The 18,551-nt window shown below is 29.5% G+C and overlaps 3 protein-coding genes and 5 non-coding genes across 8 annotated transcripts; all 8 read right to left on the minus strand.

The window, feature by feature from the left end:
* Window positions 1–5,938: 5,938 nt before the first annotated feature.
* On the minus strand, window positions 5,939–6,020 carry LOC125816944 (small nucleolar RNA snoR53Y). The gene has a single exon (XR_007442267.1). It is a non-coding gene; the product is annotated as a small nucleolar RNA snoR53Y (small nucleolar RNA).
* A 94-nt stretch (window positions 6,021–6,114) lies between these two features.
* LOC125816940 (small nucleolar RNA snoR69Y) lies at window positions 6,115–6,219 on the minus strand. The gene has a single exon (XR_007442263.1). It is a non-coding gene; the product is annotated as a small nucleolar RNA snoR69Y (small nucleolar RNA).
* An 87-nt stretch (window positions 6,220–6,306) lies between these two features.
* LOC125816938 (small nucleolar RNA snoR69Y) lies at window positions 6,307–6,407 on the minus strand. Its single transcript, XR_007442261.1, has one exon. It is a non-coding gene; the product is annotated as a small nucleolar RNA snoR69Y (small nucleolar RNA).
* A 72-nt stretch (window positions 6,408–6,479) lies between these two features.
* Window positions 6,480–6,581, minus strand: LOC125816937 (small nucleolar RNA snoR69Y). The gene has a single exon (XR_007442260.1). It is a non-coding gene; the product is annotated as a small nucleolar RNA snoR69Y (small nucleolar RNA).
* Window positions 6,582–6,684: 103 nt separating this feature from the next.
* LOC125816939 (small nucleolar RNA snoR69Y) lies at window positions 6,685–6,785 on the minus strand. The gene has a single exon (XR_007442262.1). It is a non-coding gene; the product is annotated as a small nucleolar RNA snoR69Y (small nucleolar RNA).
* A 439-nt stretch (window positions 6,786–7,224) lies between these two features.
* On the minus strand, window positions 7,225–9,230 carry LOC125815185 (F-box protein PP2-B15-like). The gene is made up of 3 exons (XM_049494599.1): window positions 8,862–9,230; window positions 8,341–8,462; window positions 7,225–7,731 (listed from the first exon to the last, which is right to left on the minus strand). Exons 1-3 carry the CDS (start codon window positions 9,135–9,137, stop codon window positions 7,263–7,265), a joined length of 867 nt encoding a protein of 288 aa, XP_049350556.1. The 5' UTR covers window positions 9,138–9,230; the 3' UTR covers window positions 7,225–7,262.
* A 4,208-nt stretch (window positions 9,231–13,438) lies between these two features.
* On the minus strand, window positions 13,439–14,764 carry LOC125815187 (F-box protein PP2-B15-like). The gene is made up of 3 exons (XM_049494602.1): window positions 14,379–14,764; window positions 14,177–14,295; window positions 13,439–14,033 (listed from the first exon to the last, which is right to left on the minus strand). Exons 1-3 carry the CDS (start codon window positions 14,634–14,636, stop codon window positions 13,607–13,609), a joined length of 804 nt encoding a protein of 267 aa, XP_049350559.1. The 5' UTR covers window positions 14,637–14,764; the 3' UTR covers window positions 13,439–13,606.
* A 1,727-nt stretch (window positions 14,765–16,491) lies between these two features.
* On the minus strand, window positions 16,492–18,025 carry LOC125815186 (F-box protein PP2-B15-like). The gene is made up of 3 exons (XM_049494600.1): window positions 17,676–18,025; window positions 17,115–17,233; window positions 16,492–16,988 (listed from the first exon to the last, which is right to left on the minus strand). The coding sequence occupies exons 1-3, from the start codon at window positions 17,943–17,945 to the stop codon at window positions 16,529–16,531; spliced, it is 849 nt and encodes a 282-aa protein (XP_049350557.1). The 5' UTR covers window positions 17,946–18,025; the 3' UTR covers window positions 16,492–16,528.
* Window positions 18,026–18,551: the final 526 nt, after the last annotated feature.

An 18,551-nucleotide genomic window follows, 5' to 3' on the forward strand; every position in this document is an offset into this window, starting at 1 on the left:
CCTTAGTTTAACTTTTTTAAGTACGTAATTATTTGACTTCAAATTTAAATTAGTATCAATATATTTGTCTCTATTTGATTTTTGACAAATGAGTATTATGAACTATAAAAAAGGTAAGGAAAATAAATATTATTTTTAAGAAATAATGAAATGCTAATTTTAATATAGTACTATTTTTTTTCTTTGATCTTGTTATTGTATTATTTTAAATTTATGTAATGAAATATATTAAAATTAAAAAATAATAATATCAAGTACTACTTCATATTAAAGAGAGGGGTAAATAGAAGGTGGGGGTGGAGGAGTGAGAAGAGAAAGAGAGAGGTTGAAAAGACATGTAACCTACAAAATGTACTTTTTTCTATTTAAAAAATCTCTCATACAACTATTACATGGCATACTGATTCACCATAAAAATTTTCGGTACAAACATTCATAATATCGGAATCAGTAATACATGAATTAGTAATATATAGATTATTAATATAGGAATTAGTAATATAGATTTATTGTTTATCAGTTGTTTGATTCATTATTTTTCACTTAATCTTGTGGTTGATTTAAAACTCTAAAAAAAAAAAGTCCTATTATTCACTTGTCTTATTATGAAATTGTTTATTTCATATAGTGGGTGAAAGTAGATAATCATCGGACAATATTATTATTTTTTAGGGATTTTCTATTATATAGTATTAATTATAAGGTGTGATGTACCTCTACGGAGATCTTTGATGACACGGTGTATTTTTATTTTTTTGTTGGTCAAATATATCTTAAACTTAATATAGATTTACGACTATTTAAATTGTCAATACCTAAAACTTATTTATTTTTTATAAAAAAACAAATAGTAATGATTAATCAACGAACTACATTGAATAAAAAAATAAAAAAATGGAGAAAAAAATAAGTAAAATCATCAAATTACAAAAAAAACGGATTTGGAGAATTAAAAAGAACATTTATAACCATTTATAAATAAAAAGGAAATCAAATTGCAAAAGAAATTTAGGAAAAGAAATAAGGGATAGTTTAATCATTTAGGGATCTTATTGGGCCTAAAATGAAACTTAAGAGAGGGACCTTAATATTTTATTTTTTAATTATATACTTTTATTTAAAATCTAATTTTATAACTATTTTAGCTGTGAAGTCATTAAGTACTATTTTATAATTAATTTGTTTTAATAATTCCTTTTCAAATAATAATATAGTGAATTCATTCAATATCTCTTGAGACATTGTTGATCTTAAAGAAGATTTAATCAATTTCAATTTCGAAAAAACATCTTTCGGCTTAGGCAACGGTTACATGAACTGTTAACATTATTTTATAAGCAATATGTGTATTTGAAAAAGAATCAAGTCTTTTTATTTGATTGAGTATTTTCATTAGATCATTATCTTCTACTTGTATTATTTCTCTTAACGCTTTTAATTCAAAAAAAAATCTAAACCATCAATATCAGAATAACTATTATGTGTTAAAGAAAGTTCAAGGTTAAGACAATATTTTTTAAAATTTTCATTATCTAGTGATCTCAATATTTTACCACTAAATAAGAAGTCAAAAATATTTTCATATACTTCAATTGGTTCAAATCTATTTTGAAGTAAAAAAATAGGTTGATCTACTCTACATAAATAAAGTAATCAACTCTAAAAGATTCTTCAAGGAAGTTTGTGATTTCATTATCCATATTTTCATCAAATTGTTTCTTACGAAACTCAGATTTATATTTATCTCATATGCAATTCCCTTAGTAGAAATTATGACACTCATAATACATATAATTTTTTAAAAAAAAAAACATATTTAAGTAATTATTTTTTTAAAATTGAGGTCCAAAAATATAGGTCTCCAAGCGATGACTTTAATGGCCTAGGGGTTAAGGTGGCCCCGGGCCTCGCTCCATTTTGGCATAAAATAAAGCCATAGAAATCGTCTAGAATGGGAAGAAAATTAAGGTGTGCAATGTACAAGTTAGTTGGCTGAACACATGGTGTGCATCCTTTTTGAGAGCCATGATTATGTGAACAGCAAGCACTATATATGTATTTGTGTTGTTGCACTTGCATATATATGAATGTCACAGAATTATTATATGTCACACTATACACCCAATCAACTATGTGGTGGTCCATTCCACTTCGAATATGATCAAATAATGTTCCATTATACTGGCCACGTTGATCAACACCAGCCCCATCGGTCAATTTTGTTTCGTAGTCGAGTAATTTAATGACATTTTTGTGTGTTGTATCATCGATTTTCTTCTTTTAGAAAGTATCTTTCTAAGTTTGGATAGAATTATAACTTCGACGTACCAAAAAAGCAGCAACATTGTTGGGGTGTGGCACAAATTACTAGGTTTTCTGCTTTAGTTTAGATATGGAATTTACAATTCAGATATTGTCTAGAGGTTCTATTGAAACAATTTTTTTACCTCACAAAGTATTTATGCACACACTATATTCTTCAAATATCATGTATAAGATTAAATTAAATACTCGTATGTGTTAAAACTTAAAAGTACCATATCTCATACTTGCTAACTACAAAGGGTCCAAATGAATTAATTAAATTCCTAATTTAGAGATGCCCATTAAGTGAAATAAGGAAAACAAAATAATTCTAGCTTTATATATATCTGTCTACTTGTTGCCAATTTATCAAAGGGGCATCACTCCTATGTAGGACTTGAATCAATTATTTTATTTTCCTTATTTCACTCAAGGGATATCCCTAAAATTAGGGATGTAATTATATTATTTTTAATCTTTTTTATTTGGAGTGAATATTAGTTAAAATATTTAATTTTAAAAGCGTAATTTTGGTAAAATGAATTATACTTTAAAATAATTATTAGTTAACTAGTCAAAATACCTAACATAATTAGTAAAAATAACTATACTTTAAAATAATTATTAAAAATATCAATATTTTAGTTACATAGCAAATAAAATGTATCCTAATATAATTATAAAAAAAATTCCCTTTAATTTCTCAAATCAGTCCACATTGGACTCATTTTTACCCCACTATCTCGTGAAAAAGGAAAAAAAAAGCATGACCCATTTACCCCTCTTTCTAGGTTTTTACCTCAAATCCCTCATTTCTCTCTCTTGCGTTTTTCACCATTTTTCTCTCCTTACCTTGTCTAAGAAAATCATCTCTTTGAAATTCCTCAACTTTGTTCAAGAAATCTCACAATTCACTCAAAAATAAATTCACCCACAGATAAAGGTAAAAATATATTGTCACCAAGTATCTTTTGAGATTTCCCTCTTTCATGTAGTTCGAATTTTTCATCTTTTAAACTGTAATGTTTGATTTTTTATTTTTTTTCATATTCAAGATATAGTAGATTGTAATAATCTACTTTAGCATTTATATATCTTATATATTCTTTGAGTTTTTATACGTTCATATATAATAATTTCGAAATTTTGCTTATAGGGTTTAAAGTTTGGGAAAAACATCTGTTTGTCACTATAATGTCTAATTCAATGAGAATTACAAGAGGTATCCAAAATAATATTCAATTTTTGGGGGAATTTTCCTCGTTTGATTTATATATTATCCAAGAATTGCTCGAAAATGTAGGCTCTGCAGCTTAAATGCCGCAAGAAAGCAGTCCCAAAAAAAGAAAAGCTATGGGTGCTGAAGATGCTGATGAACAAGTTGAAGTTCAAACTGTTGAAAAACAAATTTTCGACCGTGAAAGTGATGAACATGTATTAAATTATGTTTCACGAAATTATTTTAAAATATTTTGAATGTTCTATAGTTGTAATTAAATTTGTGTTTGCATGTATATTTTTTATTCAGTTATAAATTGAATGTACAGAAACAAACAAGATTTGTATTTTGTGTATAGTATTTGTATTTAACCCATATTTGTATTTCATAGTCGATTTGCATAATGTGTATCTTAATTGTTCCCCTTTAACACACATTTGTATTCTTATTCAGAAATTGTATTTATTTTTTTATGGTTATAGTCACCCCAAGAGTTTTTTGCAAATATGAATTTTGTAATTCATAAAAAATCAATTATATCCTTGCATAGTTTAAAGTCGCTATTTTAGCTCAAGTCTCTATCCCAAATAAATTGTATCCAAATCATGAATTATTTTAGCTCAATTATGAAGTTGTTTAATATATGTATTCATTTGAATGTTTTTTGTTGTTCTCAATTCAATTAGTATCCAAACAAAGAAGATTGTATTTAATTTATAATTTTGTAGTCATGAATTCTTGTCATTTAAGCTCCTTTGTGTATTCTAATTTAGTTGTATCCATCCGATGAAATATATTGGATTCATTATGTCTCATGTTTATCTATCATTTTTCGATTGTATTCTTTTTTTGTGTATGAGTATGTATTCTTTTTTTTTCTTTTGTGTATTCTAATTTAGTTGTATCCATCCGATGAAATATATTGGATTCATTATGTCTCATGTTTATCTATCATTTTTCGATTGTATTCTTTTTTTGTGTATGAGTATGTATTCTTTTTTTTTCTTTTGTGTATTCTAATTTAGTTGTATCCATCCTATGAAATATATTAGATCCATTATGTCTCATGTTTATCTATCCTTTTTTCAATTATATTTTTGTGTATTAGTATGTATTCTTTTTTTTTCTTCTTATATTAGTATGTTTCTCTGATTGTATTACTTTTCAAAATATATCCATCATATGAAATATACTAGATTCATTATGTCTCATATTTATCTATCCTTTTTCGAGTTTGTATTCTTTTTTTGAGTGTTAGTATGTTTTAAATTGTATTCTTTTGTTGCGTTTTAATATGTTCACTGATTCTATTCTTTTTCAAAATACATTTATATATCTCCACCTACAAAAGCTCCACATGTTCATCATTGCATCTTTAACAATGAGATTAAAGCTAACCCAATTAACTGTCTACATAGGTTTGTGATAAGGTGTGAGAACAATGCAAATGCATAACTATTGTACTCATACATGTTAATAGATCCATTCTTCGATTCACACTCAGAAAATTTGCTTTAATTAGTGCGTTAGTAATAAAGAAGATTTCAAATTTGACACTCAAAAACCCAACAGATTGATCAGTCACTATATTCAAGGTGTTGATTTAATCCGAAAAATAAATTTAATGGAGAGTTTTAATGCCAAAATTTGGGGTGATAACAATAAAATGGTTTGAAGTTTGTCATCCTATTTTTTAATCCAAACTGTTATATTTTATGGGGAAAAAAAACAACAAAATAATTACCAAATTTTATTTTGACATTGTTGAAAGCGATAGGTACATTGATTTCCCATTGGTTAAGAAAGCGTTTCTCTTACCATGTACCTACCACTTTCATGTAGTCTGAAAATTTTTGGTATTTTTATCCCTAGAAAAAATACAGTTTGTATGAAAAAGATATGATGACAAACTAAGTCATCCTATTGTTTTCAACCCTAAATATTGGCATTACCACTCTCAATTAAATCTATTTTTCGGAATGACCAATAATTCTCAGCATGAACAAAGAATGGATCCACGTACAACACCTATGTATTTGGGCTTGAGCACAACAGTTTTTGTATACGCATATAGCAACCAAAACAAATGCTCTCACAATAAATCTTATATACAAGATCATGCAGATAGTTAATCAAACAGGTAAATTTATGTTCAAATAAATGAACACACTTTTGTATTAAGTACAGATATATATCAATGTATTTTGAAAAAGGAGGAATCAAAGAACATACTAATACACAACAAAAGAATACAATCTGAAAACATACTAATACACAAAAAAAATACAATCTGAAAATTTCATATTTGTTTGCTATTGGGTTTTAGGTCTGAATTGCATTGGTGTAGTTATTGGGTTTGTTACAATATAACAAGTTTAAATTTCATTTTTGTTTTGCTAAATAAACTTTCAAGAAAGATCCCTCAGATAAATAACTTAGCTTTTTCTTCAGAAAAAATATTCAGAATTAGCATGGTCATTTTTACATCACAGGGATAACACCTAATTTTCCAGATTGAAAAAACACAAGAAATTTAGTACTGTAAAACTTGATATTGATTTTGAATTCAGAGAATCAATAAAGAAAAGTAAGGCAAAGCTCAGATGTATGTGTTGGAAACGGAGTATATTCCCAGACCTTAGAAGTAAGGTCTCATAATGAGCTGGGAAAAATGTTATCATCATCGCAAAATTGCCTCTAATTTTACACAATCAACAAAATTAAAACAAACAAGAAATTGACACATAGTCTTGTTTTCAATTCAGAATAGTAGAGAAAATGAAGGCGAAGCTCAGATATATGTGTTGGAAACAAAGTTTAATCCAAGACCTTAAATATAAGGCCTCATAGAGCTGGGATTAATGTCAGCGTCATTGCAATCGCCACTGTGTTTTAACACAATAAACAAAAAAAGACCAAACAGAAATAAAAACAATCATATGATAGAAAAAAGAAAGGCAAAGCTCAGTTATATATGTGTTGGAAACCAAGTTTAATCCAAGACCTTTAAAAAAGGTCTCATAGAGCTGGGATTAAGGTAAACATCATTGCAATTGCCAAATTGAAACATAATTGACTAAACAGAATCCAAAAGGAAGCAAACAAAAAAAAAAACACATCATATTGATTTTGCATTGAGAGAATCAATAAAGAAAACGAAAGGCGAAGCTCAGATATATGTGTTGGAAACGGAGTATATTCCCAGACCTTAAATATAAGGTCTCATAATGAGCTGGGAAATGTTATCATCATTGCAATCGCCCAGTTTATGCTATACACAATAAAACACAATAGACCAAAAAGAAACAAGGATCTACATCGGAGAGCTGCAGAGGCAGTAGTTGCTATAGAACAAGAAGGAGGCAACTGGTTTAAATAGATTGGGGCTAGGGTTTCAACAGGGCTTTCTTTCACTGAAGTTCAGCCGTGCTTTCTTGGGCCTTCTACGGGCTCAAAGAGGACAGAGGCCCATGTAATCTAAAGTTGGGCCTGACTTACTTATTCATGTACCAATTAAGCCTAGTAGCCAATTTAGGGAAAATTGCGCATATAAGCAAACATTTATTAGTTAATTATTTAGCATAACTATAGTTTGTCTTAATTAAAATTTGCAACATACTTTTAGTTATAATTACACTGCTCAGCTTTTTAGTTTTGTGTAATTCGCACGTTTGTATACTTTGGGTTGATTGTTGTTCTTACAATAAGAGAGAAAAAACAAAGGAAGTCCCTTGGTTAGTTAATAAATTAGTTTGGGTCTTAGCTCAATGCCCTCAACGATAAGGCCTCCTTTAAGGTGTTCACCTTTAATTTCTCTAAGGCACATTGTAACTTGTTTATCATTGACTCCATCACAATAAAATTCACCCAATTCAATCTCCAACCATCCATCATCTCTTTCACATAAAACATGCTCTTGGCCTCCTCTATCAACTCTTGATCTCAATGTCTCCACCCTGTGTCTCATTATCACCATTTCCAATTCTTGTTTCCTATTGTTACGTCGTAGATATACGATTCCTTTCGATTCGTGGTCACCTACTTTGACAGAGACCTCTGATGGCAAAGAGTCTAAGCCGAAAGCACGACCAGCGAGGTTGACAATGAGGTAAGCTCCATATGTTGTACGAGGAGACAACATTCGAGTGTTTATTTTTCCTTTGATTTCTAGCCAACATACCATAATAAGCTCCACGCCTTCTGGAAATCTGTTGGAACACAGAGTAGTGTGTACTTGTGAACACCCAAAATAAAATCGAAGAGCAGTTGAGTCAAATTAGAAATTAAATGGTCATCTAGTATACCATCAAGTCATTTTCATGTCACAACATTTTAGCTTGATTATGAAAATTAAAATGATTATTTTAATCTTGTAGCTGTAATTGTGAGAACTATTCCCTATAGAATTGTTCAAGTCCTTTCAACATCTAATAGTGAATTGAACTGATATTTTGTCAAAATTTATATCTGGGATTGCGTAGTCATCTAGGAGAGTAAATGAAAGACATTGTAGGTAATCATTTTATTAACAATCTACTCAAAAATATCTAATTAAAAATTTGCACTTTTGTAACAAATACAGAAAAGCAAAAGGAGAAAACAATTACTCTCTCCATCTCAATCCCAATTTATTTATGTGATGTAATTTTACTGGGCATCAAATTTAAGATATATGGAAAAACTTTGTCAAATAAATAGAACTTAACATGAATAAAATGTTGAAGCATTTGTTAAATAAAATTTTTTTAACATTTTTTAATGACAGACTGTAACGAAAAATGAATCATACAAATTAGGAAGAAAGAATTATATAATACCTTGAGTGAAGAAGACGGGGTTTCCAACACCAGTAGAGGGGATTGGTGGACCAAGTAATTGATAGCTCCCTTGCACTCAACATATAACACTTTTTACTTGTTGTCTTGTCTATTGAAAAGCTCTGGAATATATGTTTCAACAGAAATAAGGAAAATGAGAGGACGCAATATATATGTTAAAAATAAGTACATTTTTAAAAATTTATTTTCTAAGGTTTTATAAGTAAGCAGGACATATTATTCCTATAATATATAGCATTCATATATTATAATAAGGGTCCGGAATGGGGAGCGAGTGAGTGTATGGGCGAAGGTGTTTGATTTTGAATGAACTTATAGTTTCGTTTTCCAAAGAAAATATCTTGATCAATTAAATATGAGAAAATTAATATATATTTGAAGATCACGGATCATTTACAGAGTACTTTTTTCTTCATACCAAGAAATATTATCCTCTTGAAAAAAAGAATCATCTCATTGTACATGTTATTGACACCAAGAATAGAAATAAAGCAACGTACCTTGCTACCACCATCAATGAGAAGAGGTTTAAAGAGCTTAAGAAACAACTCTTTCTTTGACGAAAACGCAATTGGCAACACTAATCTTTCGATGATTTCTCGATAATAAGAGGGCAAGAATTTCTCCCATAACACGTCTGATAGGGCTGCATCACGAACCATAGTCGAAACCAAAGACAATTGAGAAGCATCATGAGGAGATGTGAACGATAGGATTTGAACGATACAATCTTCTGGCAAGAGGTCCAGTTTCATTTCTCTTTTATCTGCCATCATGACAACTTTTGAAATTAAATAATGGAGAAGGTACGTAATGAGAGATTATAAGGGAAAAAAATTGGTATAGCTTTCTTCAAGATGACGACATGTAGTTAACATATGAGGACATGGGACTCGAAAAAACACATGAGGACAAATTTATAATTCTAACTTGTAACATTTGACCTTTAAAGTGAGATAACTTATAAGATTTGGCCACATGAGATTGAAAAAATAAAAATTCCATCATTTGTGGAAATTATCAACAACAAAAAAACATTTCTTACCCCCTTATTTAATAAGCAAATTATATTCATAAACAAAATATCAGAATATCACGAGGTGTCATATTAACAAATTATATATTTTTATGTTTCATTTATAAATAAATATTTGTAATTATATGTTTCTTGTAAACTCATATGTGCTTTGCCCGATCATGAAAAAAATCATTAAATTTACGAAATTATTTCTCTATAATATTTTGAAATTTAAATTATTTTTCTATTTAATATATAAATTTGTCAAATTATCTAAGCAACGGATTTCAACGTTAAATAAATGAAATGGTCCTATCCGGTAAAATATTGTCCAATAAATGTCAATATAATGTTTGTTTCTTGCCATGTGTCTAAGGTAAAAATTGATGGTTGGGATTCATTTTCCATCAAAGAATTAACAAGGTAAGCAATTTTAACTTTCATATGGATTCTATTCAAGGCCATCTCAATTTCAATAGGCCACTAAAGCAATTAATAAAAGATTCCAAATTCTCTTCTTCCTTAATTTTTTTTAAATTTAAATTGGTATGTAATAAACAGTTGGTGTTTATTGCCATTTATCAAAATCTTTGAAATACTAGTACAAATTGTTTGGTATACATATAACTAGGACCAAATTATCTTAGCTTGGATGTTAGGTAAAAACTCGTTTGTATTTCTAAGTTCTAACCAAGCTTAACAACACATAATTTGGGTTGGCAAAGTTAGTTAATTAGATAGCAGTAGAGTGGGCAACCTGAGTCTTTAGGCATGGGCAAAATGCAAATCTATCTATATATATACTACTAGATAGAATTAGCCCACGGGCCAAACAATGATCACTACATCTTTTTATTTTATTTTTTTGGAAGAATCATGTTGTGTTTGATATTCACATTGAAGTTTGATTAATTTCTATCAAGAATTTTTTTATAACTAAATTTTGAATCCGAGACTTCTAATTTAGAAAGGAACAACTGTATTCACTGCATCACATTCTTTGATAGCATAACAAACTGTTTCCATGAAATCATATCAAAGAAACCTAAAATATTTAGTTAATATTTTTTCATCTATAAAATGTTAGTGTAAAATTAGGGGAAAAGGGTCTGAAAAATATTCCAATTTAGCCGAAATTGTTGTTACGATACCAAACTTTATGGACGAGACCTTTTACCCTCTGCACTATTTAATAGTGTATTTTAAAGGTATATATGTGCCCACGTGGATACATTATTATTTATAATGATACAATATTTATGATGTCCATGTGAACACATATATACTTTTAAAATACACTATTAAATAGTGCAGGGGGCAAAAGGTCATTTCCAAAGTTCGATATTGTTACAGCAATTTCGATCAAAATTCGAATATATTTCAAACTTTTTTCCCAAAAAGTAATTATTGTTCACTCAAAAATTCATCATTATATTTTGGTGAACATCTAGGAAGAAGTCTCAGTCCATCTTTCTAAATTTTTTTATTACATGATCTCAATTCACACATGAAAATCTTTTCTTTGATGTAGTAGAAAATTAGAGCTTAGGATTAGAAAATTTAAGATTTAGGATTGAAATATAAATATTACATATACGAAAGATTGAAAATATCAAAATATATATATATATATATATATACACACACACATTGCATAGAATAAAAAAGGAAAATGTCAATTTTTATAATTAAAAGAAGAAATTGATTTTTAAAGCAAAATTATATATGATTTTCACCGAAAGATTTGCAAGACCAATCTAAAAAGAAGAAAAAGAACAAGCAAACAAAATCCAAAACTAATGTGATTATGTGTTTTGTGGAAATACAGGCAACGTTGAATAAATTACATATAAATTGACCAAAATATCCTTAACTAAAATTTTAAAGACAAAATACTGACATGTTGATATCAATACCATTTGTCATCTCATTCTTCTAATATAGTAGAAAATATGTTGGTATCGTACTGCTGATGCATAATTAATTACTCAATATTAGTTTGGTTGATTTAAAAAATCAACTTAATTGGTTTAATTTATTTTTAAGCAAGTCAAACCGCAGCAAGAATACCCCTGGATTATTGTATAGATGACCTATTTAACAAAATTGAGATACTATTACTTTAACAAGAAGGAAATTGGGTTGGCAAAGCTAACGAGTTATAGGCAGTAATTACTAATTAGGCACAGAGTGGTCTACCTGAGTCTTTAGGCACTAGCATATTTAAAAAATAAAATTTTGTAGAGCCTCTTTAAATCACTACTAAATAAATGTCGAAAACCTAGGGTTAAAATCGACGGAAGCACTCGATATATCGTAAATCACACATACTTTTCGTCTGTTGTTTTCGGGGGTGAATTTATTGGCAAAATTGGGACACGTGAATCTTGGTCACTCCGTAAAAATTTTTTTTTTTTTTTTTTTGCATAACTCTCCGTAAAATTAAGTATTTTATGTATATATTTTCTGAAATTGATTAGATATAATATTATCTGTTGACACTCATGTTATACAAGACTAAATGGTGCATTTTGTTGAAGATTGAGTTATTCACCTCGAGGACTTGAGATCAAATCCCATTAAATACATTTTTCCACTTTTTTTTAGTGGTGCACTCATGTTTTAGAAATGAAGTCGTTTTCGTCAAATACGGCTCAGATGGTCCAACTATATATGGTGGTGTGTCATGCATAATTGCCTAACTGTAGTTGACTGCAAGCAATTATTGAGATGCCTAATTGTTTGTTCAATGCAATTATGATCTTAATTGTCTTCCCGCCAAGTATATATGTGGTTAAGGATCAAAAGGAGTTTTAAAGCAAAAGTGCAAGATCCAAATTGTGGTCCATATATGTGCCAAATAAGCTTACTCTCTGCTGATTTTGTTTGTTCAACCAAATCAAGCGGAGATCATGACCTTAAACTGAATCCATTCAACTGTTAGATCGACGGGTGGTGTGTCTGTCGAGCACCACACATATTTTTGCTACTTCATCAATGCATTGGCGATAGCCCACATAGCAAGCTACACTGACACCGGCCTTACCCGTTTGGCCTGCATATCAAATATTGAACTGATCACAACGGATATATATAAATCACTTTGTAATTTTATGGGCAACTTATAGAAATTCCACTAGTTTAAGACCTAATTACTTATATTCATGATAGTTTGGTATATTACATTATGTACCAGATTTTAGTGATCGGATAAATGTATTGAGTTGCTTTAGATACATAAATTTGAGATACAATTGAAACGAGATACTTATTTTAAAGTGTTTGAATTAAATGATTTGCTCAATCTATAGAGTAATTTACCATTGTTAATAACTTTTGAGGATCTACAACATAACAACTTCAAAAAACATTCTAAATTCATTCTTTTTTAAGAAACATTAAAAGTGTATAGAATCTTCCTCTTTCCATTAATTCAATTTTATTTCTTCGAATCTTGATCTATGTTTTTTTTACGATAGCCATTTTTATTCCAGATCAAAACTGTGACGGTGAAGCTATTTTCACGATAGTCAGATTCATATACATACCAGATACACTAAGATGAAAATCAAATACAAGACATTAACAACTTAGATGCATTAACCATAAGCAGATACAAGACATTGAAAGCTTATAGATTTGTGTATATGATTTAACTTTTTAAAAATATATGATATAATTATTAAAAAGTGATATTATTAGCAATATTTTTAAACTTTAGGTAATATATATATATATAGTTAAGTGTGTCTAATTATAATTATGTAGTTTTTTTTTTCATTTTTTATTGGGCCTAATGCATACAAGTTTTGGACTTGTTTGTAAAAGAGGATAAAGTGGGTTTATTGGAAGAATTGAGTTGAATCTACTCCGGATTAACATTAGAAGAGTGAATATTAAATTTGAAGTAATTTGGATTGCTAAAATTTCTATACAATAAGTTATTATGATTATAAGAAGTTTAGCTAATTAATCTTGATGAACCGGTGGAATTTCAGAGTTAAATACTACAAGAACCTGACGATCTTTTAGTATCAAAGTATCAAACATTAGTCACCCCTCAAAGAAAACCAGTATATTGTAATATTTCATTATCAATTCTTTTTCTTTCTTTTTTTGTTTTGTTTTCTCACCAACTTTTACACGAACCAAATAAATAAATCATTAAAGTGACAGAAAAAAAGATCAATGAAATTTATGATAACAAAATTTGAATTTTCCTTAGTCCTAGTGTTTAGGCCTAACTTCAATGCCTTCAATGACAAGTCCACCCTTTACATGGAATCCCTTCACCTCCTTTAAACTCACTGTAAATTCCTCATCTTCATCTTCATCTCCACCATTGAATAATTCTCCTAACTCAATTTCCATCCATCCATCTTCCCTTTTATACGGCACTCTTTCATACCTCTGTTTTTCATCCGGCAGATCTTTTTCGCCGTTCCGGTGATCCAGAGTCGCCGTGTGAACATCTTTCCGATTGCCGATTTCCACACTAGTCTCAACCGGCACTGAACTCAGACCAAATGCACGATCTGAGATTTTCATTATGAAATAAATTCCATAATTCGTGTTTGCAGAAAGCATACTTGTCCTTAGCTTTGCTTTTACTACTAATTTGCATATCACTTTCAGTTCAGCCACTTTTGAGAACCTGTGGGAGAAGGAAAAAAAAAACAGAGCACGTTAGAATTTTCATGAATGTAGGAAAAGATTGAATCTTTTCAATATAGTTACTTGAATTATTGAATACCCATTATTTATAAGCTAAAATTAAAGGGAATCGAGCGATCAAACCTTGATTCTGGCACAGATTTCCAAGTCCAATGATCTGGTTCTTCCCCATATAAAAGGGACAATTCTTCAGCTGAGATTATATATGATTTTTTCCCACTTGATTTCTCTATCGCAAAGCTCTACAATTATAACATTAACAATTATATAAAAATGAAGCCTTTTAAAATGGAAGATTGTAAGATGAATTCATTTGTATACATACCTTGTTACCACCATCAATGAGAATTGAATTGCAGAGACGAATAAAAAGCTCTTTTTTAGAAGAATAACTCAATGGTATGACAGATTTGTCAATAATTTTATTATAATCAGAAGGCAATAATGTTTGCCAGACAAAATCAGATGCTGCCACAAATCGGAGAAAGGATGAAACCAGAGAGAAACTAATTGTATCCTTAGGTGAAGTAAGAGAAAGAATTGAAGAAATGCAATCTTCTGGTAATTCATTGAATACATCCATTACCTACTGTTTGCCTTTTTGTTGATTTGGGCTAATTTTTGTTGAAATTAGAGTGAGATTATTTGATTAATGTATATATAGTGGAATGGTCTAATAATGTGCAACTTTGAAATGATTTCATTCAAATTAGGATGAGTTGGTGTGCCTAAGTAATATATGTGAAGGAGAATCATTTGTCTCTCTCAACCTCGTTGGATACTTTTTTTTTTATAAAATATCTACGAGCTGATATTTCAAACTTTATCCGTTCTATATTTAGAAAATGTTTGTCTGGATATACAATTAGGATAGTTTTAAATTGAGCAACTTTCACGTTTAGAATGTTCTATCGTTTCAATTTATTTTTCTGGTTTTGATTAAGTAAAAAGTTTAAATTAATAATTTTAAAATGTACCAATATATTCTTTAATTTTGTATGTGGAAATTTAAAATTAAAGAGCTGTCCGAAAAGAAATAATTATTCTTTTTTTTAAAATGGACTAAAAAATGACAAAAGAAATAAATTGAAAGATATGAAGTATTTTTTTTAAAAATTGTCATATAAGTTGGGTCATAAGTAGTCAAGTACTAACTTATTTATCATCATTTGTTTGCTTTTAAAGAAGAAGGTCATTTAATTAAAGATTTCTGGTGGAATTCATTGAATGATTGTGAATCTATAGGAATGGTTATTGGTGGAATTGCAATTTGACACTTCAAGATAGGGAGGTAAAAAGTTAAAATTAAATTTGAATCTACATAAAATCATATATATTCGTAATTCACCCTGCCTCACATTAATTTTGAAAAGTTTCACTTCAACTTGCCCCGTATCCCTCCTGCCCCACACTACCTTAAATCCACCCCGCCCCATTGCCAAAGGCCGAAGCGAAGTTCATTTTCACTTTCTTTCATAAGGTCTCAGTAAAGAGTATATAACATTAAAATCAGAGGAACTTTCCTTTGAAGTATGACCGACAAATTAAGAGCATAGGTATAATTATTAACCAAAGAGAAAAATAGCACAAAAGAGAAGGGAAATTTCTGTGAAAAGAAAGCGTGTGAAAATCTTTAGTTGTCAGTCAATTTTGGTTTCTTCTTTAGTTTTCATCATTTTTATTTGACTCCTAGTATTCCAGGATGTCCACAAATACTACTAACAATTTCAAAGGATTAAATTTACACATGTGTTATTAGTTTTGAATAAAGGTAAGTTGTTAGGATCTCAGTCAATGTGTGTAACAACTAATATCTTGGATCTTATTGGCTAACGAGTTCAACTTGTATATATTATTATAAATTATAATTGTGTACTTTCTTTGTTTCATAAGTATTAAAAATAATTATTTTTAATTTACTTTGCTTAATCTATAAGAGATATCATTTTTTTCTTCTTATTTACAATATTAAATAATTACTTAAAATAATATTAGTATATAAATTTAAAATTTTAAAACATCATTAAAAATATAAGACGGAGCAAATTTATCATCAACCACATTCTGCCAATTTTATTTAACTTATATACTCACATTTTTTTATTTTTTTACATCATCAATTTATTTTAATCTATTACAGTAAATTATTTGCTTTAATTTACTATGACTAGTTTCACTTATTTTGAATAGTTATAAATAACTATTGTTTAAATGATTTGGTAGTAACATTTTTTTTCTTTCACTAGCACTGCATAGTTGTTATACTCTTAAATAACAACTTTTCAGTAGAAAACGAAGAAAATAAATAAAAGAATATGTTCGTTTACATACAAAAAAATAATCTTAATCTCTTCACACGACAAATAGCATTTAAAACCACAAAATTAGTTTACATAAAAAAAAAAAAAAAAAAAAAAGAGGACATCCCACTCTTATTATTTTTTTTCAAAAAAGAAAAAAAAGTCTCATGTTTGGCTAGTGTTTAGGCCTTAACTCAATGCCTTCAATGATAAGGCCACCCTTAATATGATAGCCCTTCACCTCCATTAACTTCATTATGATCTCTTCATCACCATTTCCTCCATTGAAAAACTCTCCAATCTCTATTTCCAACCATCCATCTTCTCTTTCACGAACCATTTTTTCCTCCCCTTTTTTCACTCTTGCTTTTAACGCTTCCACTCTGTTCCTGTAAAACAGAGACTCCAGCTTCTTGCTCTTTGGGTGCCGTAGATAAGCAGTACTGCTGACGGATTCTTGATCTCCCACTGAAATACTGATCTCCGACGGAATAGAATCCAACCCGAATGATCGATCCGAAATCTTCATGAGTAGATAAGCTCCGTATGTTGTGTTTGGAGATAGATCCCCTGTTTTCATCTTCCCCTGTATTTCTAGTCTGCATATTGTTTTCAGTTCAGCTACCTCTGCAAACCTGGAAAGCGATTAGGATTAAAAATTCGCATTTACAAGTAATAATATATTACCATTGATAAGCAAAATTAGAGACTAATATTTTACTCTGATTCTCTATCCATGCTTTAAAAAGAAGGGAATTTACCTTGATTCTGGAATAGCTTTCCAGTTCCAATGAGTTGGTTCATCTCCATATAAAATAGAGAGCTCTTTTGCAGACATGACATATGACTTTTTCCCGGTTAGTTTATCCAAAGCAAAGCTCTGAAACATGAAAATAAAACAAATGAGTTACAAATATGCGTTAAAATTGTCTCCCACAGAGAGCTGGAGCTAGGTGGGGTTTATGGTTCAGACGAATGCATTAACTCTTTTGTAGACCTTATATTTGTATTAAAAAATTAAATAAATATATGTATATTAACATATAAACCCCAAATTCCTAAGTCCTAACCTTGGCTCCAACTCTGCCACACATATGGAGAGCTAGTCCCCAAAAATGAAGAATTTGGATACCAATATTTGAAAAATGCTTATTTCAGTGTTTATATCAAATTAATAAATACACATCAGCTAGATATTCGTTTTATTAGTTAATCACGATTAAGAGTCAAGACTATCTATATAGGATATGATTTAAGTTTTGTACACGGATATATAAAGATGTAAGAATTTTTTCCAACATATGATTCATACTAAGTGTTACCTTGTTGCCATCGTCTATTAGAATGGAATTGCATAAGCAGAAAAAAAGGTCTCTTTTTGAAGAAAACTTCAAAGGTGTGACTGATTTTGTAGCAATATGTTGCCAATCAGAAGGCAAGAAAGCATCCCAAACACAATCCAACTCTGCCACTGACCGGAAAATTGAAGAAACCAGTGACAATTTTATTGCATCACGAGGAGAAGTGAGACATATTATGCTACTAATACAATCTTCTGGCAGATCATATAAGTGCTCCCCTGTTGCTACCATTGTTGTAACTTGTAACGTTTACTATTCTTTTTTTTTTGTTGAGGAAATCAGAATGACAGGAAACAAGATCCCAATCAAATAAATATAGATATTTCACAAGTATATAGCAGTTTGAATGACATACACTCTATTAATATATATAGAGATAATAGGGGGCACGTAATGATTGAGCGAGTACTTATGGAGAAGTTTCCTTATATAATTCACCTGGTAAGTCACATGGTTTTGGTCTTTGCTTTATCAATATACTCTGTGCGTCTCAATTTTTGTGTCTTAGTTTAATTGAGTACGAAATTAAAAAAAATAATTAAATTTTATAATCTTAAATTAAACATGTATATAATTTTTTAAATCTTGTAATCTTAAACTTGCGATGTTTCAAAAAAAAAAATGGGAGATTAGAACAGAGAAAGCTGGTCCACTATCGGTAGTCATAGAAAAGGCCATAGGCATGACATGTCTAAACTGGTCAAATCTTTGGGGAATATTTTTAAATAAATACACCGATGACTTCACATTGCAAATTTTGGTCAAAATCTGTGTTATCAACAATTCTCTTTTGACCGGAAATTAACAACTACTCCCTCCGTCCCTATTTACTTGTTC

Source organism: Solanum verrucosum, unplaced genomic scaffold (assembly GCF_900185275.1).
Source record: "Solanum verrucosum unplaced genomic scaffold, falcon-dt-bn FXZP01000261.1, whole genome shotgun sequence".
NCBI classification, from domain to species: domain Eukaryota; kingdom Viridiplantae; phylum Streptophyta; class Magnoliopsida; order Solanales; family Solanaceae; genus Solanum; species Solanum verrucosum.